Here is a 21,537-nt window from a genome sequence, read left to right on the forward strand (position 1 = left end):
TAAAATGAAGAAAGAACAAGTACAAATAGTGTATCTACAGGAAACCCATCTAGACTGTAAGGAGCATGAAAAACTGAAAAGAATGGGTTATACAACAGTTTTCTCCTCTTCCTATAAAACTGGACGAAGGAGAGGAGTGGCTATCGTGTTATCAAGCAAATTACTCTTTGAAAAAATATCCGAGATAAGTGATAAAGAGGGACGTTATATGTTGGTAAGGGGAAACATTGAGGGGAACCCAGTCACGTTGATAAATATATATGCACCCCCTGGAAGCGATATTTATTTCTTTAAGAAAATTATAGATGTGATGGTAACAGAGACAGTAGGTTTCCTAATTTGCGGAGGAGATTTAAATATACATCTACAACCAAAGCTAGATATTTCCAATAGAAAAGCACAGAATACTAAAACATTAATTAAGAATATAAATACATTGATGAAGGAGGTGGGACTAATTGATATATGGAGAGACTTGCATCCCTACCAAAGGGATTATACTTATTTTTCCTCACCGCACTCGTTATACACAAGAATAGTGTGCTGGCATTAGGCATTTTCTGTTCTGCAGCAGTTTGCCCTCTTGTGGTTGTTTTTGTGTATTTTTTTTACTCTGTAAGATCTAGCCAGAGGCAGTTTCACCTCCGTTAATCTGTTGCCATCCATGCCTTCACAAGTTGATAAACGGCATCATCTGTGAGTAATATTGTTTGTTATCACTGAGACAACTTGTGTGCATTATTATTTGTTGTGAAGGCGTGATATAGTTTGTAGTTAGAATTTAATTTGAATATGTATATAACCTAAGCTAGTAAGGTTAAGCTAGCTCACTTGCCATGTGGTTTCTTTAACGTTTTGATCATGAGTGTGATTTCATTTGATGTTTTATTCGGACACTCACTAAGCAGATAAATATTGCGTTCATATTTTGAATATGTGTTTGTTATACTGTATGTTGATGCAACATTTTTATTGGTTTATTTCTGGTTTTGTCAACAGTTTCACACTTTTTCCTTATTAAATCATCCAACTCAACACATTGGCCTGTTCCCTGGATTTTGATTAGGAGAGTGTTTAGCTGTCTGTATAGCTGAGTCTACGTTCACGAGGACAACGCTTAGTGAGGACAGAACAAATAGATTATTTCATAACTTTTGGGAAAAATAAAGATAAAATAAGCACTTGTGCAATTGGAACAATAGAGTTAAGCGATCATGCACCAGTATACCTGTCTGTTGATTTAAACGTGCAACCAAAACTCAATAATTGGAAATTAAATTCAAGCTTACTGAATGATCCTCACTTTAAAGGACAAATTAAGAAAGAGATTCACTTCTATATGGAAACTAATGACAATGGTGAGGTGTCTCGTCCTATACTGTGGGATGCCTTAAAAGCTGTCCTGAGAGGGAAAATTATAGCAATATCCTCTTATAAGAAAAAGATGAGAAATAAGAAATTAGAAGAGCTACAAAATAAGAATTAGAGAAAAGGCATGAAAGAAAAACATCTCAGGATATATTGGAGGAAATTAGGAAAACAAGAAATGAAATAAATGATTTGACCACATATGAAATTTAAAAAAAATCAATGTTTCTTAAACAAAGGTATTATGAGGGAGGATCAAAAGCAATGAATGTATTAGCCTGGAAACTAAAAAAGAAAATAGCAGATAATACAGTTCACAAAATTAAACATCCAGTGACAAAACTAATAAAAAAATAAACCAATAGAAGTTCAGAGTGCATTTGAAACATTTTATAAGACTCTGTATGCTAATAACACAGAGAGTAGTATAGTTGAAATTAACAGTTTTTTAGATTCTCTTGATTTACCAGTACTGAATGAAGAACAGAATAAAACTTTGAAGATATAACAGAAAAGGAACTAAGAATAGCAATAAGTAAAGTTAAAATAAATAAATCTCCAGGATCAGATGGATATACGGCAGAATGGTACAAGGAGCTAAAAGAAGAATTAATACCAGTGATGCTTCCCACACTGAATCAGGTCCTAAAGAAGGCTCAAGTACCTTCTAGCTGGAAAGAAGCAATTATCTCTGCCATCCCAAAAGAAAACAAGGATAAATTAGAATGTGTGTCATATAGACCAATATCTGTTCTTAATACAGATTACAAGCTGTTTACATCTATCATGGCTCGACGATTAGAAAAGTTCTTACCTAATCTAATTCATAATGATCAAACAGGTTTTATTTGAGAGCGCCAAATACAAGATCATGTACGACGGACATTACAAATTATTAATCATATTCAAAAGAATAAAATAGAAGCAATGGTAATCAGTATCGATGCAGAAAAATCATTCGATTCAGTTAATTGGAACTTTCTTTACCGAGTCTTGCATACATTTGGCTTTCACGAAAATATAATTAAGACAATACAGGCACTTTATGATAACCCTACGGCAAGGATTAAAATTAATGGCTACCTATCAAATAGTATTAAGCTGCAAAGAGGAACAAGGCAGGGCTGTGCGTGCTCACCATTATTATTTGCGTTATATCTGGAACCATTGGCTCAATATATAAGACAAAATAAAGAAGTAGAAGGTATTAATATCCATGAAAAGGAGCATAAATTAGCCTGCTATGCAGATGATATTTTAATATTTTTGGGTCAACCATCAAACTCTTTACCTAAATTAATGCAATCATTTGAATACTTTGGTCGACTATCTGGATATAGGGTTAATATGAGTGAAACACAATTGCTTAAGTACAACTATATTCCATCAGAAGAAATTAAAAATAAGTATCAATTAGCATGGCAAACAGAGTACTTTAAATATCTAGGAGTCATAATACCTAAGGATCTTACAGAACTATTAGAACGAAATTATTTACCAATACAGAAAAAAATTAAGGAACATATAGCGAGATGGAATCTAATTCCATATTTAAGTTTTTATTCGAGAATAGACTCAATTAAAATTAATATTCTTCCTAAATTATTATATTTATTTCAAACATTACCAATAGAAATTAACCAGAAACAGTTTAATGAATGGGATAAAATTTTGTCAAGATACATATGGCAAGGAAAAAGGCCCCGAATTAGATTTAAAACCCTACAACTTAACAAAGGAAAAGGGGGTGGGGCTTACCTTCTCTTAGGGAATATTATTGGGCAGCACAATTAGGCCTATGATATGCTGATGTAATCCTTCATATGACGCTCAATGGAAAGTTATTGAGGAGAGTCTGACCTCCATCCCCATATAAGCTATTACTGTCACGGATTGCCGGGGCAAGCCGTGTGGAATGTAGAAAAGGACCCAAAAGGCAGCAGCTCTGGAGCAGGTGAGTGTTTATTTAACAAAAGAAAATACAAACAGCAATGGCGTGGGTGAAGGTGAAACAGGAAAACCTAAACTGGGTAAAACTAACAAAACAAACCAGAAACGAAGATGCAGAGGTCCGGGGAAATACATACGGAGAGACGCAGGGAGACCGAGGGGAAATAACACAGACGAACCAGCAACTACTAAGACAGAAAATACAACTTAAATATACTCAGAACACAGGGAGATTACACACAGGTGGGAGACACAGCTGGGAGTGATAAACATGACGAGACTAGGGAGGCAAACTGAAAACACTCACATAAGACGCCGACCTTCACAATAAAACAGGAACTTGCACATGAAAGGACACAAACTAAGAAACGCAGACTGGATACAGGAACACACGGGCAGAACAGAGTAAACACTAACCAGAGGAAGAACAGAACCAAAATCGGGAAGAGAAAACACAAAACGCTGGGTCAAAAGGACCCAGGATCATGACAATTATAGCAGACAGAAGCTTGCAAAATTTAATAAAAACTACTGAAAATCCATGGATCAAGTTGACTTTTAAAATTTGGGAAACAGTAATAAAAGAATATAAACTAGAAGAGGATATAGCAGTTCTTAAGTGGTGTGCATATGACACACATTTTGCTCCAAATAAATTGGACACCAGATTCAAAGATTGGACATATAAAGGATTAACAGCTTTATGTATGGTAATGGAGGAAGGCAGACTAATTAGTTTTGATAAAATGAAAGATAAATATTCATTAGAAACACAGGATTTTTATAGATGTCTACAGATGAGGCATTTTGTCAATAAAACGATAAAAGCTAAGGCTGAATTGAGTAAACAGCTGCTAGACGTATTTAAAAGGGCAGTTCAAATAAAAATAGAGGTATTATAGGTGACCTCTATAAAGGATTAACAAATATGAAATTACACTCAACCTTGTATATCAAAACAAAATGGGAAATGGAGGGAGGAATAGAGATAAAGGAGGAAGAATGGACAACAATATGGGCATATCAATGGAAATGTAGCAGCTCACAGAGCTGGCTGGACTTTGGGTGGAAATGCCTGATGCAGCACGGTGGCACAGTGGTTAGCACTGTTGCCGCACAGCAAGAAGGTCCTGAGTTCAATTCCACCATCAGGCCGGGGTCTTTCTGTGTGGAGTTTGCATGTTCTCCCCGTGTTTGCGTGGGTTCTCTCCGGGTACTCCGCCTTCCTCCCACCGTCCAAAGACATGCAGCTTGTGGGGATAGGTTAATTGGATAATCCAAATTGCCACTAGGTATGAATGTGAGTGTGAATGGTTGTCTGTCCTTGTGTGTTAGCCCTGCGACAGACTGGCGAACTGTCCAGGGTGTACCCCGCCTCTCGCCCTATGACAGCTGGGATAGGCTCCAGCGCCCCCCGCGACCCTGAAAAGGATAAGCGGAAGCGAATGGATCGATGGATGGATGGATGCCTGATAAGATATTTTATTACACCTCACCAAAAATCTCACTATGAAGGTAACCCTCCTGCTTGCTGGAGAAATTGTGGAAATACGAATGCAAATCACTATCATATTTTCTGGGACTGTCATGTTATTAAAACTTATTGGAAGGGAATACATGCAGCAATACAAGAGACATTTGGAAGATATTTACCTTTGGAAAGTAAAACTCTACGTTTTGGACTTGTGCCAGAAGGATGGACAAAGAACGATAAATACTTGTTTAATATTTTACTGGCAGCAGGCAAAAAAGCCATCACAAACAAATGGCTTTCTTCAGAGAGCCCAGCTATGGACACGTGGATGAACACCACACTGGACATTTACAGAATGGAGAAAATGACAGCAGATGTGAACTACAAGAGGGACCTGTTTGTATCACGATGGAAGAAATAATAATAATAATAATGGGTTGCATTTATATAGCGCTTTTCGAGACCCTCAAAGCGCTTTACAATTCCACTATTCATTCACTCTCACATTCACACACTGGTGGAGGCAGCTACAGTTGTAGCCACAGCTGCCCTGGGGCAGACTGACAGAAGCGAGGCTGCCATATCGCGCCAACACCAGTAGGCAAGTAGGGTAAAGTGTCTTGCCCAGGGACACAACGACCAGGACAGAGAGCCCAGGGATCGAACCGGCGACCTTCCGGTTACAGATGCGATTCCCAACCCCCTGAGCCACAGTCGCCCAAATGGATGGACTACATTAGAAAACGCAGGCCAGTTTTTGCTTTTGCATTAGATTTTGACTTTGTTAACTACTAGAAGACTAGAGGAAAAATTAGTTTCATTAATGGAAACAAAAACACACTCCCTATATTTATTTATTTATTTTTCTTTCCTTTTTCTTTTTCCTTATGCATTTTTTATTTATGTTGTTTGTTGTTTCCTGTTTTGCTTCTTTTTCTTTTCTTCTTCTTCTTTCATTCTTATTGTATGGATATTTTAGTTGTTTAAATATAGAAAAAAAGAAAAAAATATATGTACTGAAAGATAGCTGAAGTTGATGGTATTGTATAGTGATTCTAAAATGTCAATAAAAAAAAAGAAGCTGGAATCAAATGAGTCCAAGTCTTCTGCTGATTCAGCATCACATTCATCTTTGCTCCTTGTTCTGCATCCCCACCATGGACTTCATTCCTTTCCAAGCCAGCCTTGAGTGTCCTTTATTCAGCTCATGCTCTGCTTTACTTTTACACCTGATTTTAGCTGCTTTTCTTCTCTCCCTCATAACAAGACAGCTTCTTCTGCCTGAGAACATGTTGGAGTGATTTACTAATCCAGGGCTGATTTTTGGGGGAAAATAGTTCCCATTTTCAAAGTAATCTCCATTTTTCCCAGAATGAAATGTAAGTAGAAATAAATGATCTAAGTGAGAACATGAGCCTTTAAAAAGGCTCTTCTGAGGCTGCTGCCAGTGGTCAAAGCCTCCAACAAAGCTCTGTAAGTACATATGTGATCATAGCTTTAGCTTTTAAATGTTTATTCTAGTTAACACAGATCAGGTGGAACAACTCAAATAAAATATCAAAAATATTAAGTGGTCATCGGTACTCAGTTTGTTCAATACTGAATACAATGGAGCACAAATTGTCCACGTTTCTGAAATATTTCTGGGTGTAACTGTCACCAAAGTGCAATTTAGACCTGGCCTGTGGTTGTTATCTAAGTGATAATCATCAATTCTACTAAAACAAATACAAAATAAAGAAGTTTGACACATTTTGTTGATATCAAAAGCACACTGAACAATTCAGTGTTGTTTTACTGCTGTTCTCTCTTCACTTCTTCTCCTCTGATTCTCTCCACATGTTGCTCTGCATCAGTGCTCAGTTTCCTGACAAAACAAGATGAAATATTGCTAAATATAATAGTATCTCATTACACTTCAACATAAGTGTTTTATTTTTGTAATTGTTTATCTGTTATTTTTCAGACTGAGTCACTGTGACCTGTCAGAGAGAAGCTGTGAAGCTCTGGCCTCAGGTCTCAGCTCTCAGACCTCTAATCTGAGACAGCTGGACCTGAGTAACATTAACCTGAAGGATTCAGGCGTGAAGCTTCTGTCTGAAGGACTGAAGAGTCCACGCTGTACACTGGAAACTCTCAGGTGAGATCAAGCATTTTTCTTTCATCAACTGACAGAATTAGCAAATTAATAATAAGGCAGTCCTCTAATAAGAGGAGAAGTGGAGGTGTTTTGAAGGGCAACGTACTCTTATGTTAACAAGACAGGAAGTAGTTCCTGGGAACTGCTTCCTTTGTTATTGTCTAAGTAGAAACATGATGGTGAAACAGTGATGAGTTTGCAGAGGTGAATCCACAGCACACAACACAACACAACAATGCTGTTGGGTGCTGAAAGCAGACTTCTCACAGATTCTGAGGCTGCAGGTTTCATCACTGTCCAACCAAAATTCACTGAACCAGCAGTAAATGAATGTCCAAAACTACGCTTCATGTTTAAAAAACAGATGATCAGGGGGATTTGTGTTTACATCTTTTTTGTGTGATCTGTTCACCTGCTGTTTCAGCTGTTTGGTGGTTGTTGAGATGGTTTTGTGACCTTTTAGCTGAGATTCTGACGTTTCTGTAGATACCACACATGTCTAATTACTTTGTACAGCATGAATGGCCATAACAAGGTTTTTAACAGTAAGAAAAGTTGTAAAACTTCAGAAAATATAGTTAAAAGTCCAAAACCTTCTACGTCTGGTGGCTTGTGGTAAGGAGCAGATCAAACGAGTAAAGAATTACGTTATAATTATAAATGGCTTCAACAGCACATTCAGGTCTGTGAGACTCATTCAGACACTGAGCCGTGGCTCTGTGCTACATGCACATAGTTCTGCATCTCTGCCATTCAGACACACTTTATATATAGTTTATTTTATGTAGTATTCAATACTGAACTGTACATTTAGTCTTTTTAAAGGCAGCAAGTTTTATTCAGTGTTTTCATAAAAGCCTTATTTTTATCCATTTACTGCTATTAGGAAGAACACGTGAGGTTTAAGACCTGGACCAGTTTGAAACCTTTTGTCCTCCACAGTGGAAAATGGGTGGAAATAAAAATGGGTCTCACTTTAGCCAGCTCCTAATTTTATCAGTTCTGCTCTCAGCGTCTCCTGTATATCTCCTGTATAAATGTTGCACTCAGCTTTGTGGTCTCCAATATCACTGAAATGCAGCCAGATGCTGCTCATTTTGCCTTTTCACTCTTTCCTGACACGCTTGCATTTCAGTACAGCTCCCATTTCTCTGTGTACTGGTCTCTACCACTACCCTTGCTGTCTATGGGACATGTCCTCTTTCACATAATGGTATGATCCCAGTCTGTCTCTGAAAGTGTTTGGCCACATGGTTTGCTCATCAGAATAAAACCTCAGCCGTGCTCACATTGATTATCAGCAAGCCTGAAAATTCATCAATATTTGACATATGAAATTATCTCAAGGGCTGGATTTGGCCCACGGGCCATATGTTTGACACCCCTGGTTTACACAGTTTGGTATTCAATGTACAAGTGAGCTAGCTCTCAGCTAACTAGCAGACAAGCTAACTGCTGGGACTGCGTCTTTCTAACAAGAGCGTCAGACACTCAGACTGGTTTCCTTTGTGGATGATGATGTGTTCTCACACTGATCCTTCATGCTGATGCTGCCATCCACCCACTGCTCCTGGATTCCTCATCATCATCTCCATCAGCCCTCACAATACTCCACCTTCTTCAGCTTCATGTTCAGCAGCCTGGATGGACAGTAATTCTTTCCATGGGTTATGGTGGGACATTGAGAGCTGAAGTCAAACAGCAGTGAGAATGAAAGACTGATTCATTTCTATTTAGTCTTGTGATGTGCAGCTTTGTTCAGAGCATTAAGGCCCAGCAAAGATTACTGAGGTCATAGAGTCCTGATGAAACCTGTGTGCTTATAGAAACTGAGACCAGATGAACCAGAATAGAAGGACATTAAAGTGAAGTGTCAGCTACACAAAGGCAAAGCTATTCAGTTGTTGCTGTGAGTTATTTAAATGGAGGATGGAGTCAGACTTTAAGCTGCTGGACTCAGTCACTATATCCTGTTGTCCTCATAGAACCTGGACACACAGACTCACCTGTGACACAGTGACACACAGTGTGGGCTACACACACATTAGAAAGTGGATCAGTCACACTTGTGCAATCATTTGTTGTGCTGGGAAACCATGAACACTTTGAATCACATTAATGGCTTTGTTACAGCAACATTCAATCATGAGTTCAAAAGTAGTGCATTGTGTACTTATTTTAATAGTACTGCAGTATGAGAAGTGCAACATTCAGTGTGCAGAAACAGATCAGGTGCTTTCTAACAGCAGTGTTCCCTTTAACACAGCAGCAGTTCAAATATTTCTGTCAGTCTGAGCTGAAACATGAATCTAATCAAATATCAAATCAAAGTTCTTTGCCTCTGCCAGGACGTTAACATTTGATCTAGTTTTTTACAAAGTTCCCTCAGCGTCCAGAGCCACCAACATACCTTTGATCAACAGCAAGTGAACATTTATAAATGTGTGTTTCCAGAACAGGAAGCAGCAGAACTATTGTTCTGTTATCAGGCAGCAGCACAAACGCTCATCAGCTCATTTACTGTGCAGGACTTTGAGTGTGTGAAGTGTGTGTTTGTGCTGGATTTCCTTTGGAGAATCTCAGTCAGAAACCAGACAAAGAAAAACTCTTTCAACAGTCCAGGTTGAGTTGACAACATGAACTGCATTTATCTTCCTCTGACTGACATGTTCTTCCTCCTCTGCACCGAGCCAGCTGCTAAGACTCACAAGCTCATTGACATTTTCTGATGATAAAGAAACTCTCTTCTTCTGCACAATATGAGCAGCAACAGAGAAGAAGCTTTCACAGGTACAGATGTTGCAGCTGTGGCCAAGTACATGTGCTGCATGTTGGAGCAGCACTCTAATGGACAGGCCTCTGTACTGATGGTGGGCTCTGCTCTGTATCCACCACACTGTTCTCAGCTGAGTCTTCCTCCTGTTCACACTCTGATGAAGCACCAACAGGGCCAACTTCTTCTCTGGTGGCTCGGATGTTGTTGCTTCCACAGGTTTCCCTCCAACAACCCTCTGTTCCTGCAGTAAGTTCAGTAAGATCTGGGTAAACACTTGAGCTCCTTGAATCTGGCTCCAGCAGCAGTTTTCACATATACAATGTTGGCATTTTGCTTGCGTGTCTTCAGGTCTGTTCTGAATGTAGACTTGAATTTGACCACGTAGGCGGGGTCATCATCTGAGCTCTCCATCACCTGAGAGAGATGACAAAACACAGAATCACAGAGCATGAAACCAACGTTTCTCCTCCCAGAAGTTCAGTCACAGACCTGCAACAGAAACAAGAAGATTCAAATGACGCAGAGCTTTCATTTACTTATATCCACAAACATGTCCTCTACATATTCATGCTGTATTTACACACACATACAGAGGCTGTTTGTCTCTCACACACCGACAGGACACTGAGAAATACATCATGTTAAATATACCTGCAGACTTCCAGCTGTGCGCTTTGTCCCTGTCAGCTGTGATCGCCATGGCAACCTTGGTGTTGTGCGCGATGCAGGGACGTGTTCAAAGGCAGACGTCTGGCAGCAGCATCATATTTGATGCACTATCTGTACTGAGTGTGCTGACTTTATTTCAAATGTCCCACTGCTGTGCAACATGAATCACATGTTCTGCACGTTTCTGTAACTCCCAGGTAACCATGGTTACACAGCCACGCCCAGTAGTCTCCAGAGAGACCAACAGCTGGTTCATGTTGTAACGCCGTGGCTTTCGTAGTCTCTCCTTTTTCTACAGCTCATGTGTTCTTCTTGTGACGCTGCGTCTTGAGGCTCATACATGCCGTCATTTGTTGATCCTAAGAACGTTCCTCAGACCGACTTCTTCAACAACAGATAACTTTAGTTGTATCAACACTGCCTCCTGGAACAGTTTAAAATGAACATGTCAAAGATCTGCACCTGTCTCCATGTTTCTGTCCCTGCCCCTTTCTTTCTGTCCTGGGTCATGTGAGCGCTGCAGTAGTATTAGGCCCACCCTCAATGCTCCCATTGGCTGAGATGCATAATGACGCCCATTTCAAGCCAGCACTGATCAACATCCCTCCTGTGACCCATGGCTTTTATATTCAGAGCCAGTGAGCACTTTCATAATAATCATGATTTTAAAAACTGTGATTAAATAATTGCTGACGTTAATCAGTTAATGAGTTAACGAGATTATAACAGGTTAAGTTGCCCTAATAATTAGACTTTGATGACAAACTGATGTGATCTCCATGTTTCCTTTGTTGGACTGTGGGCGAGTGTCAGAACTGAATGTACTGAGTAACATGTAGAGTTTAAACATGTGTCAGTTCCAGTTTTAGAGCTCTAAAGTGCAGCTATCATGTTAGGAATATGTTAGGAATAGACAGGAACACTGAGCACACTGAGGTCAAATCTTTATTTTACCACTCGCTGCATTCTTGATGTTCATGAATTCAGCAGCTTCATGATTGTCTGCAGCATTAATCTCATATTTCCATTAAAGTGTTGAATTTGACTGTTTGATGTTCTTTATGATCTCTGGCACCAGTTCATCTGTAGGCTGAGCTCAGTCCATCCAGTTAGTGAAATGATGTTTAAAGGTCTCCTTGTTCTGTGAGCGTGCACAGATCCTGAAGCAGAAAGCCTGGGTTACAGAGAAATGATCATCACTGTGATGATGCTCATCATCGCTGACTGGGATTTGAGGTTTTGTCAAAGCAGCAAAGAAAGCCTGGCTATGTTGGACTGGGTGTGGAAGCAGCTCCCAGTTTGAGTTCAGGAGACAGACACCCTCTCTACTTTGAAGATCAGCTTCAAACTTTCCTTTTTGATAAAGCTTATAGTTCGAGCTGGATCAGGTGACCCTGAACCATCCCTTAGTTATGCTGCTATAGGCTCAGGCTGTTGGTGGACTTCCCATGATGCTCTGCTTTCTTCTCCCCTCTTTTCACTCCTGATGCTTTTATATGTCACTACTGCATGTCCTTAACTTTTGTCTCTCTGTTTTGTTCTTGTCTCTCTGAGCTCATCTCTTCTCTTTCCCCTCACCCTGCAACCAGTCATGGTAGATGCTCCTCCTGGAGCCTGTTTTCACTGGGAGGATCTTTGTGTCAAAGGGAGTTCTTCTTCCCACCATCACCAAGTGCTGCTCACAGTGGAGGCGGTCACCTTACACTGTTAAACAGCTTCAGATGACTGTTGTTGTCTGTTGGGTATTGTCACTTATAAATAAAGTTACATTGAATGGATGTAAATGGATAGATGTTATTGTGACAAAGAGAAAACAACTGTTGACAGATAGATTGTTGTTTTGTGTGTTTGCAGTCTGTCAGGATGTCTGATCACAGAGGAAGGCTGTACTTCTCTGGCCTCAGCTCTGAGCTCCAACCCCTCCCATCTGAGAGAGCTGGACCTGAGCTACAATCATCCAGGTCCCTCAGGAATGAAGCTGCTGTCGGCTGGACTGAAGGATCCAGGCTGGAGACTGGACACTCTCAGGTATGGAGAGAAAATCTGATAGAGGAGGAAGAGCTGGAAACATTTCCTGTGTCTTTCACTCACTTCCTGTTTGTTTCCTGCAGATGACACATGAACAATCACACATGCAGGAATATTTTCAGGGACAGACACACTAGTCTAGCTGGATAGTTCATGGATATTTATGTAGGGGTCTCCAAGGAGTCTGTGTGCAGGAACATTTAGGTCACAGGTGTACCTGATATAGATACCAGTGTACCTAATAAAGTGTCAGCTAACATTTGGAAATGGAAGCTTAAATAATGACAAACTGTACATTCACAGCTGAAGTCACAATAAATTTGTTCTCAAGTGCACATTTTTCTGTTATTGTTCTCAAACAACAGAATGAGATTGAAATATTGATTCTAACAGGGCCCATAAACAGCATTAGCTTAGTAGCATTAGCTTATCAGAGTTTCCATCATGGTCACACAAATCCTTAGCAGAGAAAAGTGGCCTACTTAGCAATAGCTGCTCAAGTTGTATAAAGAAAGGGAAAACAGTATTAGCATTAGCTGCTAATGGCAGCTTACTTAGCATAAACTGTTCACATCTTTATAATGCAAGGGAAAGGAGTCACTCATGGAAGCCTATTTAGCATTAACGTCTCACATCATTATAACACAAGGGAAAAGGGTATTAGCGTTAGCTACTAATGCTTATTCACCTCAAATTAGCTTTAGCTGCTAATGGTAGCCTACTTAGCATTAACTCCTCACTAATATAATGCTAATTCACATCAAATTAGCATTAGCTGCTCATATTGTTATAAGGAAAGAGAAAACGGTATTAGCATTAGCTACTAATAATTATTCAGCCCTAATTAGAATAAGCCTCTAAAAGCAGCCTACTTAGCATTAACTCCTCACATAGTTGTTACCCAACGGAAAAGAGTATTAGTATTAGCTACTATCATTTTTAATAAGTAAGAGAAAACAGTGTTAGCATTATTGAATAATGCTAATTCACACTAAATTAGAATTAGCTATTTACAAGAGCGTACTTAGAATTAGCCGCTCACATTGTTAAAAAGTAAGGGAAAACAGTATTAGTATTAGCACATAATGCTAATTCACGTCAAAGTAGAATTAGTTAATAATGGCAGCCTACTTAGCATTAACTGCTCACTAATATAATGCTAATTCACATCAAATTAGCATTAGCTGCTCATATTGTTATAAGGAAAGAGAAAACGGTATTAGCATTAGCTACTAATAATTATTCAGCCCTAATTAGAATAAGCCTCTAAAAGCAGCCTACTTAGCATTAACTCCTCACATAGTTGTTACCCAACAGAAAAGAGTATTAGTATTAGCTACTATCATTTTTAATAAGTAAGAGAAAACAGTGTTAGCATTATTGAATAATGCTAATTCACACTAAATTAGAATTAGCTATTTACAAGAGCGTACTTAGAATTAGCCGCTCACATTGTTAAAAAGTAAGGGAAAACTGTATTAGTATTAGCACATAATGCTAATTCACGTCAAAGTAGCATTAGTTAATAATGGCAGCCTACTTAGCATTAACTGCTCACTAATATAATGCTAATTCACATCAAATTAGCATTAGCTGCTCATATTGTTATAAGGAAAGAGAAAACGGTATTAGCATTAGCTACTAATAATTATTCAGCCCTAATTAGAATAAGCCTCTAAAAGCAGCCTACTTAGCATTAACTCCTCACATAGTTGTTACCCAACGGAAAAGAGTATTAGTATTAGCTACTATCATTTTTAATAAGTAAGAGAAAACAGTGTTAGCATTATTGAATAATGCTAATTCACACTAAATTAGAATTAGCTATTTACAAGAGCGTACTTAGAATTAGCCGCTCACATTGTTAAAAAGTAAGGGAAAACAGTATTAGTATTAGCACATAATGCTAATTCACGTCAAAGTAGCATTAGTTAATAATGGCAGCCTACTTAGCATTAACTCCTCACTAATATAATGCTAATACACGTCAAATTAGAATTAGCTGCTAGCATCAGCCTACCTAGCACTAGCTGTTCACATTGTTAAAAGGGAAGAGAAAACGATATTAGCATTAGCTACTAATAATTATTCACCCCTAATTAGAATTAGCCGCTAATGGCAGTATACTTAGCATTAACTCCTCACATTGTTATAATGTAAGGGAAAAGAATTAGCATTATCTAATAATGTTGACCTTGGCCCACTGGAAAAGTTCAGAACTAAAGATTTAGGAGTGTTTCTCGATAGCTCTTTCTCATTTGAGAAACAAATAAATTCTGTTATTAAAACCAGCTGTAAGGTTTATATTGTTGATTGTCATTTATGCTTAGAAATATTTACTCATATATGCTTAGAGTTGTATAATCGATTGCATAATGATAGAGGTTTGATCCTGAGTAGTCTGTAAAGACTCTGTGTGCCTTCCAGAGTGCTCTGGCATGCACACAGCACTTGGGGCCATGAGAGAGGTCGTACCCTCTCTTACTGATTTATGGTGTAGGACAGAGGTCTCAAACTCAATTTAGCTGGGGGCCGCTGCAGGCAGAGTCTGGGTGAGGCTGGGCCGCATTAGGTTTTCCACAAGAAAGGCATGGTTAAAAAATTCCAATCTTCTCAAATCTCTTTATTTTTATTTTTTAACACAAAATATGAAAAATGAATAAACAAATTAAGAATTAATAAGAAAAAAAATCAATCTGTAATACATAAATAAAATAATAATAAGATATTTTTAGTCAGTGAACTTGTGTGTATCTTTCAGTCTTCTATATCTGCTGTATTTAGATTGAAATGTCTGTATTAACAGTTCTATAACCTTCTTCTGAACATGAATGGAACACTGTAGAAAATGAACTGTTCTTCTGAACATGGCTTCTCTTGCCTGCTCCTTGCTGCTAGAGACCTGGCAGCGTTTCCTCTCGCATAGCCGAGCCAGATTTGGCCTGAGGGAGGAAGCAGTTGCGACCCTCAGTATGTCTTGAAGCTGATCATCCGTAAGTCTGGACCTGTACTTGGACTTATTGAAGTTCAAAGTGGAGAAGAGCTTTTGGCACAAGTATGTGCTACCAAAAAGGCACATGGTCCGCTTGAACATTCGGGAAAGCCGAGGGAAACTAGGGCTCAAGTCTCTCAAAAATTGTCCAAGCTTCTCTGCTTTTCCACTCACCTCCCTGAACTTTGCTTTGAGTTCAGAGTTGCACTGCAGCTCAATGAGCTCCATTTGAAGCACAGAAGGGGCATCTTGCACATCAAAGGAGAAGGGGTCCGCAAAAATGTGAAAGGTGGCTCTGTGTGTCTTGAAGTCAGCAAATCTGTGATCAAATTCCTCCTGTAGCATCAAAATGACATCAACATACTCGTCAGCACTGAATGGTGTGCCTGCATCCACGAGTGCCTTGCATGCTGGGAAATGGCAAAGGTTTGTCTGAGAGAGCTGAGCTTTCCAGAGCGCCAGTTTTGTGGAGAATGCTCTCACGTTGTCATAGGCAGCACTGACAAGTTGCCCCTGGCCTTGTAACGTCTTGTTCAGTACATTAAGCTCATGTGTCATATCAACAAGAAAAGCTGAGTCCATGAGCAATTTGGGATCAGTTAGCACAGGAACACTAACTCCATCCTTCTCCATGAAGGCTTCACTTCTGCTCTCAACTCAAAAAGTCTCTTTAATACATTTCCCCTGCTGAGCCAACGTACCTCAGTGAAGTCGAGCACATCCCCATATTCTGACTCCATTTCCTCTAAAAAAGCACAGAACCTTCGGTGCTTTAAGCCCCTGGATCTGATTTGGTTGATGCATTTCACAACAATAGACATCACATTGTCAAACTTCAGGCATTTGCTGCAAAGGACCTGCTGATGGATGATGCAGTGCAGAGCAATGGCCTCCTCCACGCCTTCCTCTTCCAGTTTGTTTTGTGCCACCAGTCCATGTTTCCTCCCTGTCATTGATGGCGCTCCATCTGTTGTTATTCCAACAAACCTCTTCCATGGCAAACCAACATTCTCAATGGCATCACACAGCTTGTAAATATCTGCTGAGCGGTGGTCTGGCCATGCATTGGAATTACTGTGAGCAGCTCCTCCATCACTTCAAAACTGTCATCAACACCACGGACATACATTGGGAGCTGGGCAGTGTCGGTGATGTCTGTGGTCTCATCAAGAGCGACTGAGTATACACTGAAACATTTGGCTTTCTCACACAGTTGGTCATAAATGTCACTTGACAGGTCAGAAATGCGATCTGCTGCGGTGTTGGCAGAAAGGCTGATGTTGCTAAACTGACCTTTCTTTCCCGGACAGACTATATTTGCAGCCTGCAATATGCACTTTTAGACAAATGCACCTTCTGTGAATGGCTTCCCTGCTTTAGCAATCATCTCACTAACCACGTGGCTCCGACTGCTGCATTATTCTCTTTGGTTGCTTTCTTGGAGAAATCTTGCTGCCTCAGTAGATCTGTTTTAAGACTGGCAACCCGGTTCGCTCTCTCGTCTCCCTGGTATTTTGCATCCAGCTCAGCATGTCTAGTTGTGTAATGACGTTTCAAATTGTATTCCTTGTGCAGCGCAACTTTCTCTGTGCAAATAAGACAGGTCGGGGTGCCCCTGTGCTCAACAAAGAAATATTGCATTTCCCACTTTTCCTGAAATTGTCGGTGCTCATCACCAACCTTTCTCTTCACCGCAGGCTTTGAAAAAGACATGTTTGGGGCTATGTGACATTTATAATTCTACTTGGTGTCACTGTCGCATTGAAGTTTCAATCAAGCGTTTAGCCGACGGACGGGGAACGTCTCAACGCGTAGAGAACGTCATTTCTGCTTCTTTTTCTTGCAACCGTAGCACGGCGATCGGCAGATAAAAAGCCGGTAGCAGTCTCCTTTGTTTTTACGCTCGATGTTCATGTCTTTCATGACGACACGAACACCGTGGCGTTTGCAGATGGTAGAAAGTGCAGGGATAGCGAGCGCAAAAAAGGCGACTGCTCACGGCGCCGGACTGTTGTTACAGGAGAAAGAAGCGGAAATGACACCGTGACATATAACAAATAACATCAGCTGTTTCTGATGTTAGTTGTTTTGACTGCTTTTACATTATATTGAAATATATGTAATGTTCATGTTTGCTGCAATGCAAACGCAGTGATGCAAATAAAAACATGGAGCCACAAATTACGGTGCGACCCTATAATTAGTCCGGGTTACCGGGGACTGTTGTTGCCGATGAACAGGTGTCGCTATGTGACTGCAGACTAAATTGGGCTGCATTGAGTTCATGACTTTTCTTTTATCCCGCCGCCTACGCATCACTGTGAGAGTTAATATGAGATCTCTCTCTGTGGAAAAATAACTTTAAATCCCACTGACGTGTGTATAAATCTATATACGTATAATGTCCCGCTGGGCAGCAACTTAAAAAAACAACTTTTTTTGAAGTGTTGTGAACGCAGCGCGCTGGGGCGAATGTCGGCGTTTGCCCAATAGAAAGGAGGAAGCCAGCCAGGCACAGGAAAGAAAGAAACACTCCAGGGCAACGCTGCTGGAACTTTGACTCATTGAGAAATGTTTCCCTGCTTGCATCAAGCCCGGCTGGTGTCCCCTGAGATCCATATCCCACCCTGATTGGTGGGTTAATTCAGCTCCGCCCACAACACTGTAAAGTGTCATACATTATCAAACTAACATTACATTTTCATATTAAGGTGGGGCCAAAAACTATCGTCCTGCGGGCCGCAATTGGCCCACCGGCCGCGAGTTTGAGACCCCTGGTGTAGGAGGACACCTACTCTGTGTCTGGTTAAGTATAAGAGCCCTTTGTTAGGGGGACCGCTGGACTCTTAGCACCAGCTTTGGGGTCACAGGGTCACATCTGGAACACACACACACACACACACACACACACACACACTATGCACAGACTGGTACTCTTTGTTCATACCTGTGTAAGACGTCATAATGAACTTGTGCATATTCATGTAAGCTCAATAAAGAGCAGTGTTACGAGGGAGCAGACGAGAGCGACTGAGGTCAAGTGAAGGAACGGCGCTGTCACAGTTCTCTCCCTCATCAATTGTCTGGTTCCAGCGGTGGGTCTGTGCTAGACGACCCATCACCAGCTTTTTCCACTGGTTACCAGTACGTGGTAGAATCCACTTCCAGATCTGGTTGTCTTTAAATCTGTGAATGGATTGGCTCCATCTTATCTCTCTTTAACAAAAGAATCCAAGTGGAGCCCTCAGGTCTGCAGATAAGCAGCTTCTGACCAGAACTAGACGTAAAAACAGAGGTGAGCTTTATCGATGGCTGCAGCCAAACTCTGGAACAGTCGCCCTTCACATCAGGTCGTCACCAACACTGGACATTTTTAAAAGCCAGTTGGAAACACATTTGTACTCTGTAGCTTTTGTTAAGGTTCAAAAATTGAGGAAGGAGAGTACAAACAACCATGGTCCAGAAGATCTTGGTCAAACAATGATTTTAATGAATACACACGTGTGGGAAGCCAACTCTGTACGCAGACAGCAATTGATCTTCGACTTACTAAAAGCACAAACAATTATTTTGATTCTGTCTGATTTCTCAGAGTTTTTATCTGATTTAGTTCTGAGCTCAGATAAAATAATTATTGTGGGTGATTTTAACATCCATGTAGATGCTAAAAATGACAGCCTCAACATGGCATTTAATCTGTTATTAGACTCAATTGGTTTCTCTCAAAATGTAAAAGAACCCACCCACCACTTTAATCACACTCTAGATCTTGTTTTAACATATGGCATCGAACCTGAACATTTAACAGTGTTTCCTGAAAACCCTCTCCTGTCTGATCATTTCCTGATAACATTTACTTTTACAATAATTGATTACACAGCGGTGAAGAGTAGACTTTATCAAAGTAGATGTCTTTCTGAAAGCACTGTAACTAAGTTTAAGAATATAATCCACCCACTGTTATCATCTTCAATGCCCTGTACCAACACAGAGCAAAGCAGCTATCTGAACGCTACCCCAACAGAGGTCGATTATCTTGTTAATAATTTCACCTCCTCACTACGTACGACTCTGGATACTGTAGCTCCTGTGAAAACTAAGGCCTCAAATCAGAAGTACCTGACTCCGTGGTATAATTCTGAAACACGTACCCTAAAGCAGATGACTCGTAATCTGGAGAGGAAATGGCGTGTCACAAATCTAGAGGATCATCATTTAGCCTGGAGAAATAGTTTGCTGCTTTATAAGAAAGCCCTCCGCAAAGCCAGAACATCTTACTATTCATCACTGATTGAAGAAAATAAGAACAACCCTAGGTTTCTCTTCAGCACTGTAGCCAGGCTGACAAAAAGTCAGAGCTCTTTTGAGCCAACCATCCCTTTAACGTTAACTAGTAATGACTTCATGAACTTCTTCACAAATAAAATTTTTATCATTAGAGAAAAAATTACCAATAATCATCCCACAGATGTAATATTATCTACAGCTACTCTTAGTACCATTGATATTAAGTTAGACTCTTTTTCTCCAATTGATCTTTCTGAGTTAACTTCAATAATTACTTCCTCCAAACCATCAACGTGTCTTTTAGACCCCATTCCTACAAAACTGCTCAAAGAAGTCCTGCCATTAATTAATTCTTCGATCTTAAATATGATCAACCTATCTCTAATAATCGGCTATGTACCACAGGCCTTCAAGCTGGCTGTAGTTAAACCTTTACTCAAAAAGCCATCTCTAGACCCAGCAGTCTTAGCTAATTATAGGCCAATCTCCAACCTTCCTTTCATATCAAAAATCCTTGAAAGAGTAGTTGTCAAACAGCTAACAGATCATCTGCAGAGGAATGGTTTATTTGAAGAGTTTCAGTCAGGTTTCAGAGCTCAGCACAGCACAGAAACAGCTTTAGTGAAGGTTACAAATGATCTTCTTATGGCCTCTGACAGTGGACTCATCTCTGTGCTTGTCCTGCTAGACCTCAGTGCAGCGTTCGATACTGTTGATCATAATATCCTATTAGAGCGATTAGAACATGCTGTAGGTATTACAAGTACTGCGCTGCAGTGGTTTGTATCATATCTATCTAATAGACTCCAATTCGTGCATGTAAATGGAGAGTCCTCTTCACACACTGAGGTTAATTATGGAGTTCCACAGGGTTCAGTGCTAGGACCAATTCTGTTTACATTATACATGCTTCCCTTAGGCAGTATCATTAGAAGACATAGCATACATTTTCACTGCTATGCAGATGACACCCAGCTCTATCTGTCCATGAAGCCAGATAACACACACCAATTAGTTAAACTGCAGGAATGTCTTAAAGACATAAAGACCTGGATGGCCGCTAACTTTCTGCTTCTTAATTCAGATAAAACTGAGGTTATTGTACTCGGCCCTGAAAATCTTAGAAATATGATATCTAATCAGATTCTTACTCTGGATGGCATTACCTTGGCCTCCAGTAACGCGGTGAGGAACCTTGGAGTCATTTTTGACCAGGACATGTCCTTCAACGCACATATTAAACAAATATGTAAGACTGCTTTCTTCCATTTGCGCAACATCTCTAAAATTAGAAATATCCTGTCTCAGAGTGACGCTGAAAAACTAGTTCATGCATTTATTACTTCCAGGCTGGACTACTGTAATTCATTATTATCAGGATGTCCAAAAAACTCACTGAAAAGCCTTCAGCTAATCCAAAATGCTGCAGCAAGAGTCCTGACAGGGACTAGAAAGAGAGAGCATATTTCTCCTGTTTTGGCTTCCCTTCATTGGCTTCCTGTTAAATCCAGAATTGAATTCAAAATCCTGCTCCTCACATACAAGGTCTTAAATAATCAGGCCCCATCTTATCTTAATGACCTTGTAGTACCATATCACCCTATTAGAGCGCTCCGCTCTCGCTCTGCAGGCCTACTTGTTGTTCCTAGAGTATTTAAAAGTAGAATGGGAGGGAGAGCCTTCAGTTTTCAGGCCCCTCTTCTGTGGAACCAGCTTCCAGTTTGGATTCGGGAGACAGACACTATCTCTACTTTTAAGATTAGGCTTAAAACTTTCCTTTTTTCTAAAGCATATAGTTAGGGCTGGACCAGGTGACCCTGAATCCTCCCTTTGTTATGCTGCAATAGATGTAG

General features: G+C 40.1%; 3 protein-coding genes across 4 annotated transcripts in view; 2 read left to right on the top strand and 1 right to left on the bottom strand.

Annotated features, from left to right (window-relative positions):
* The window catches only part of LOC309702186 (protein NLRC3-like), a 374,484-nt gene that overhangs the window by 103,360 nt on the left and 249,587 nt on the right, over nt 1-21,537 (top strand). The window lies entirely within an intron of this gene.
* LOC309702174 (NACHT, LRR and PYD domains-containing protein 3-like) overlaps nt 1-21,537 on the top strand; it is a 126,514-nt gene that overhangs the window by 101,825 nt on the left and 3,152 nt on the right. The window contains exons 9-10 of the mRNA XM_082526646.1: nt 6,759-6,932; nt 12,232-12,405. Coding sequence (XP_082382772.1) covers nt 6,759-6,932; nt 12,232-12,405 — 348 coding nt within the window. The remainder of the gene's footprint in view (nt 1-6,758; nt 6,933-12,231; nt 12,406-21,537) is intronic.
* Nucleotides 1-21,537, bottom strand: part of LOC309702377 (uncharacterized protein) — a 202,004-nt gene that overhangs the window by 54,204 nt on the left and 126,263 nt on the right. The window lies entirely within an intron of this gene.

This window comes from Aulonocara stuartgranti (assembly GCF_965226115.1).
Source record: "Aulonocara stuartgranti genome assembly, chromosome: 3".
NCBI lineage: Eukaryota > Metazoa > Chordata > Actinopteri > Cichliformes > Cichlidae > Aulonocara > Aulonocara stuartgranti.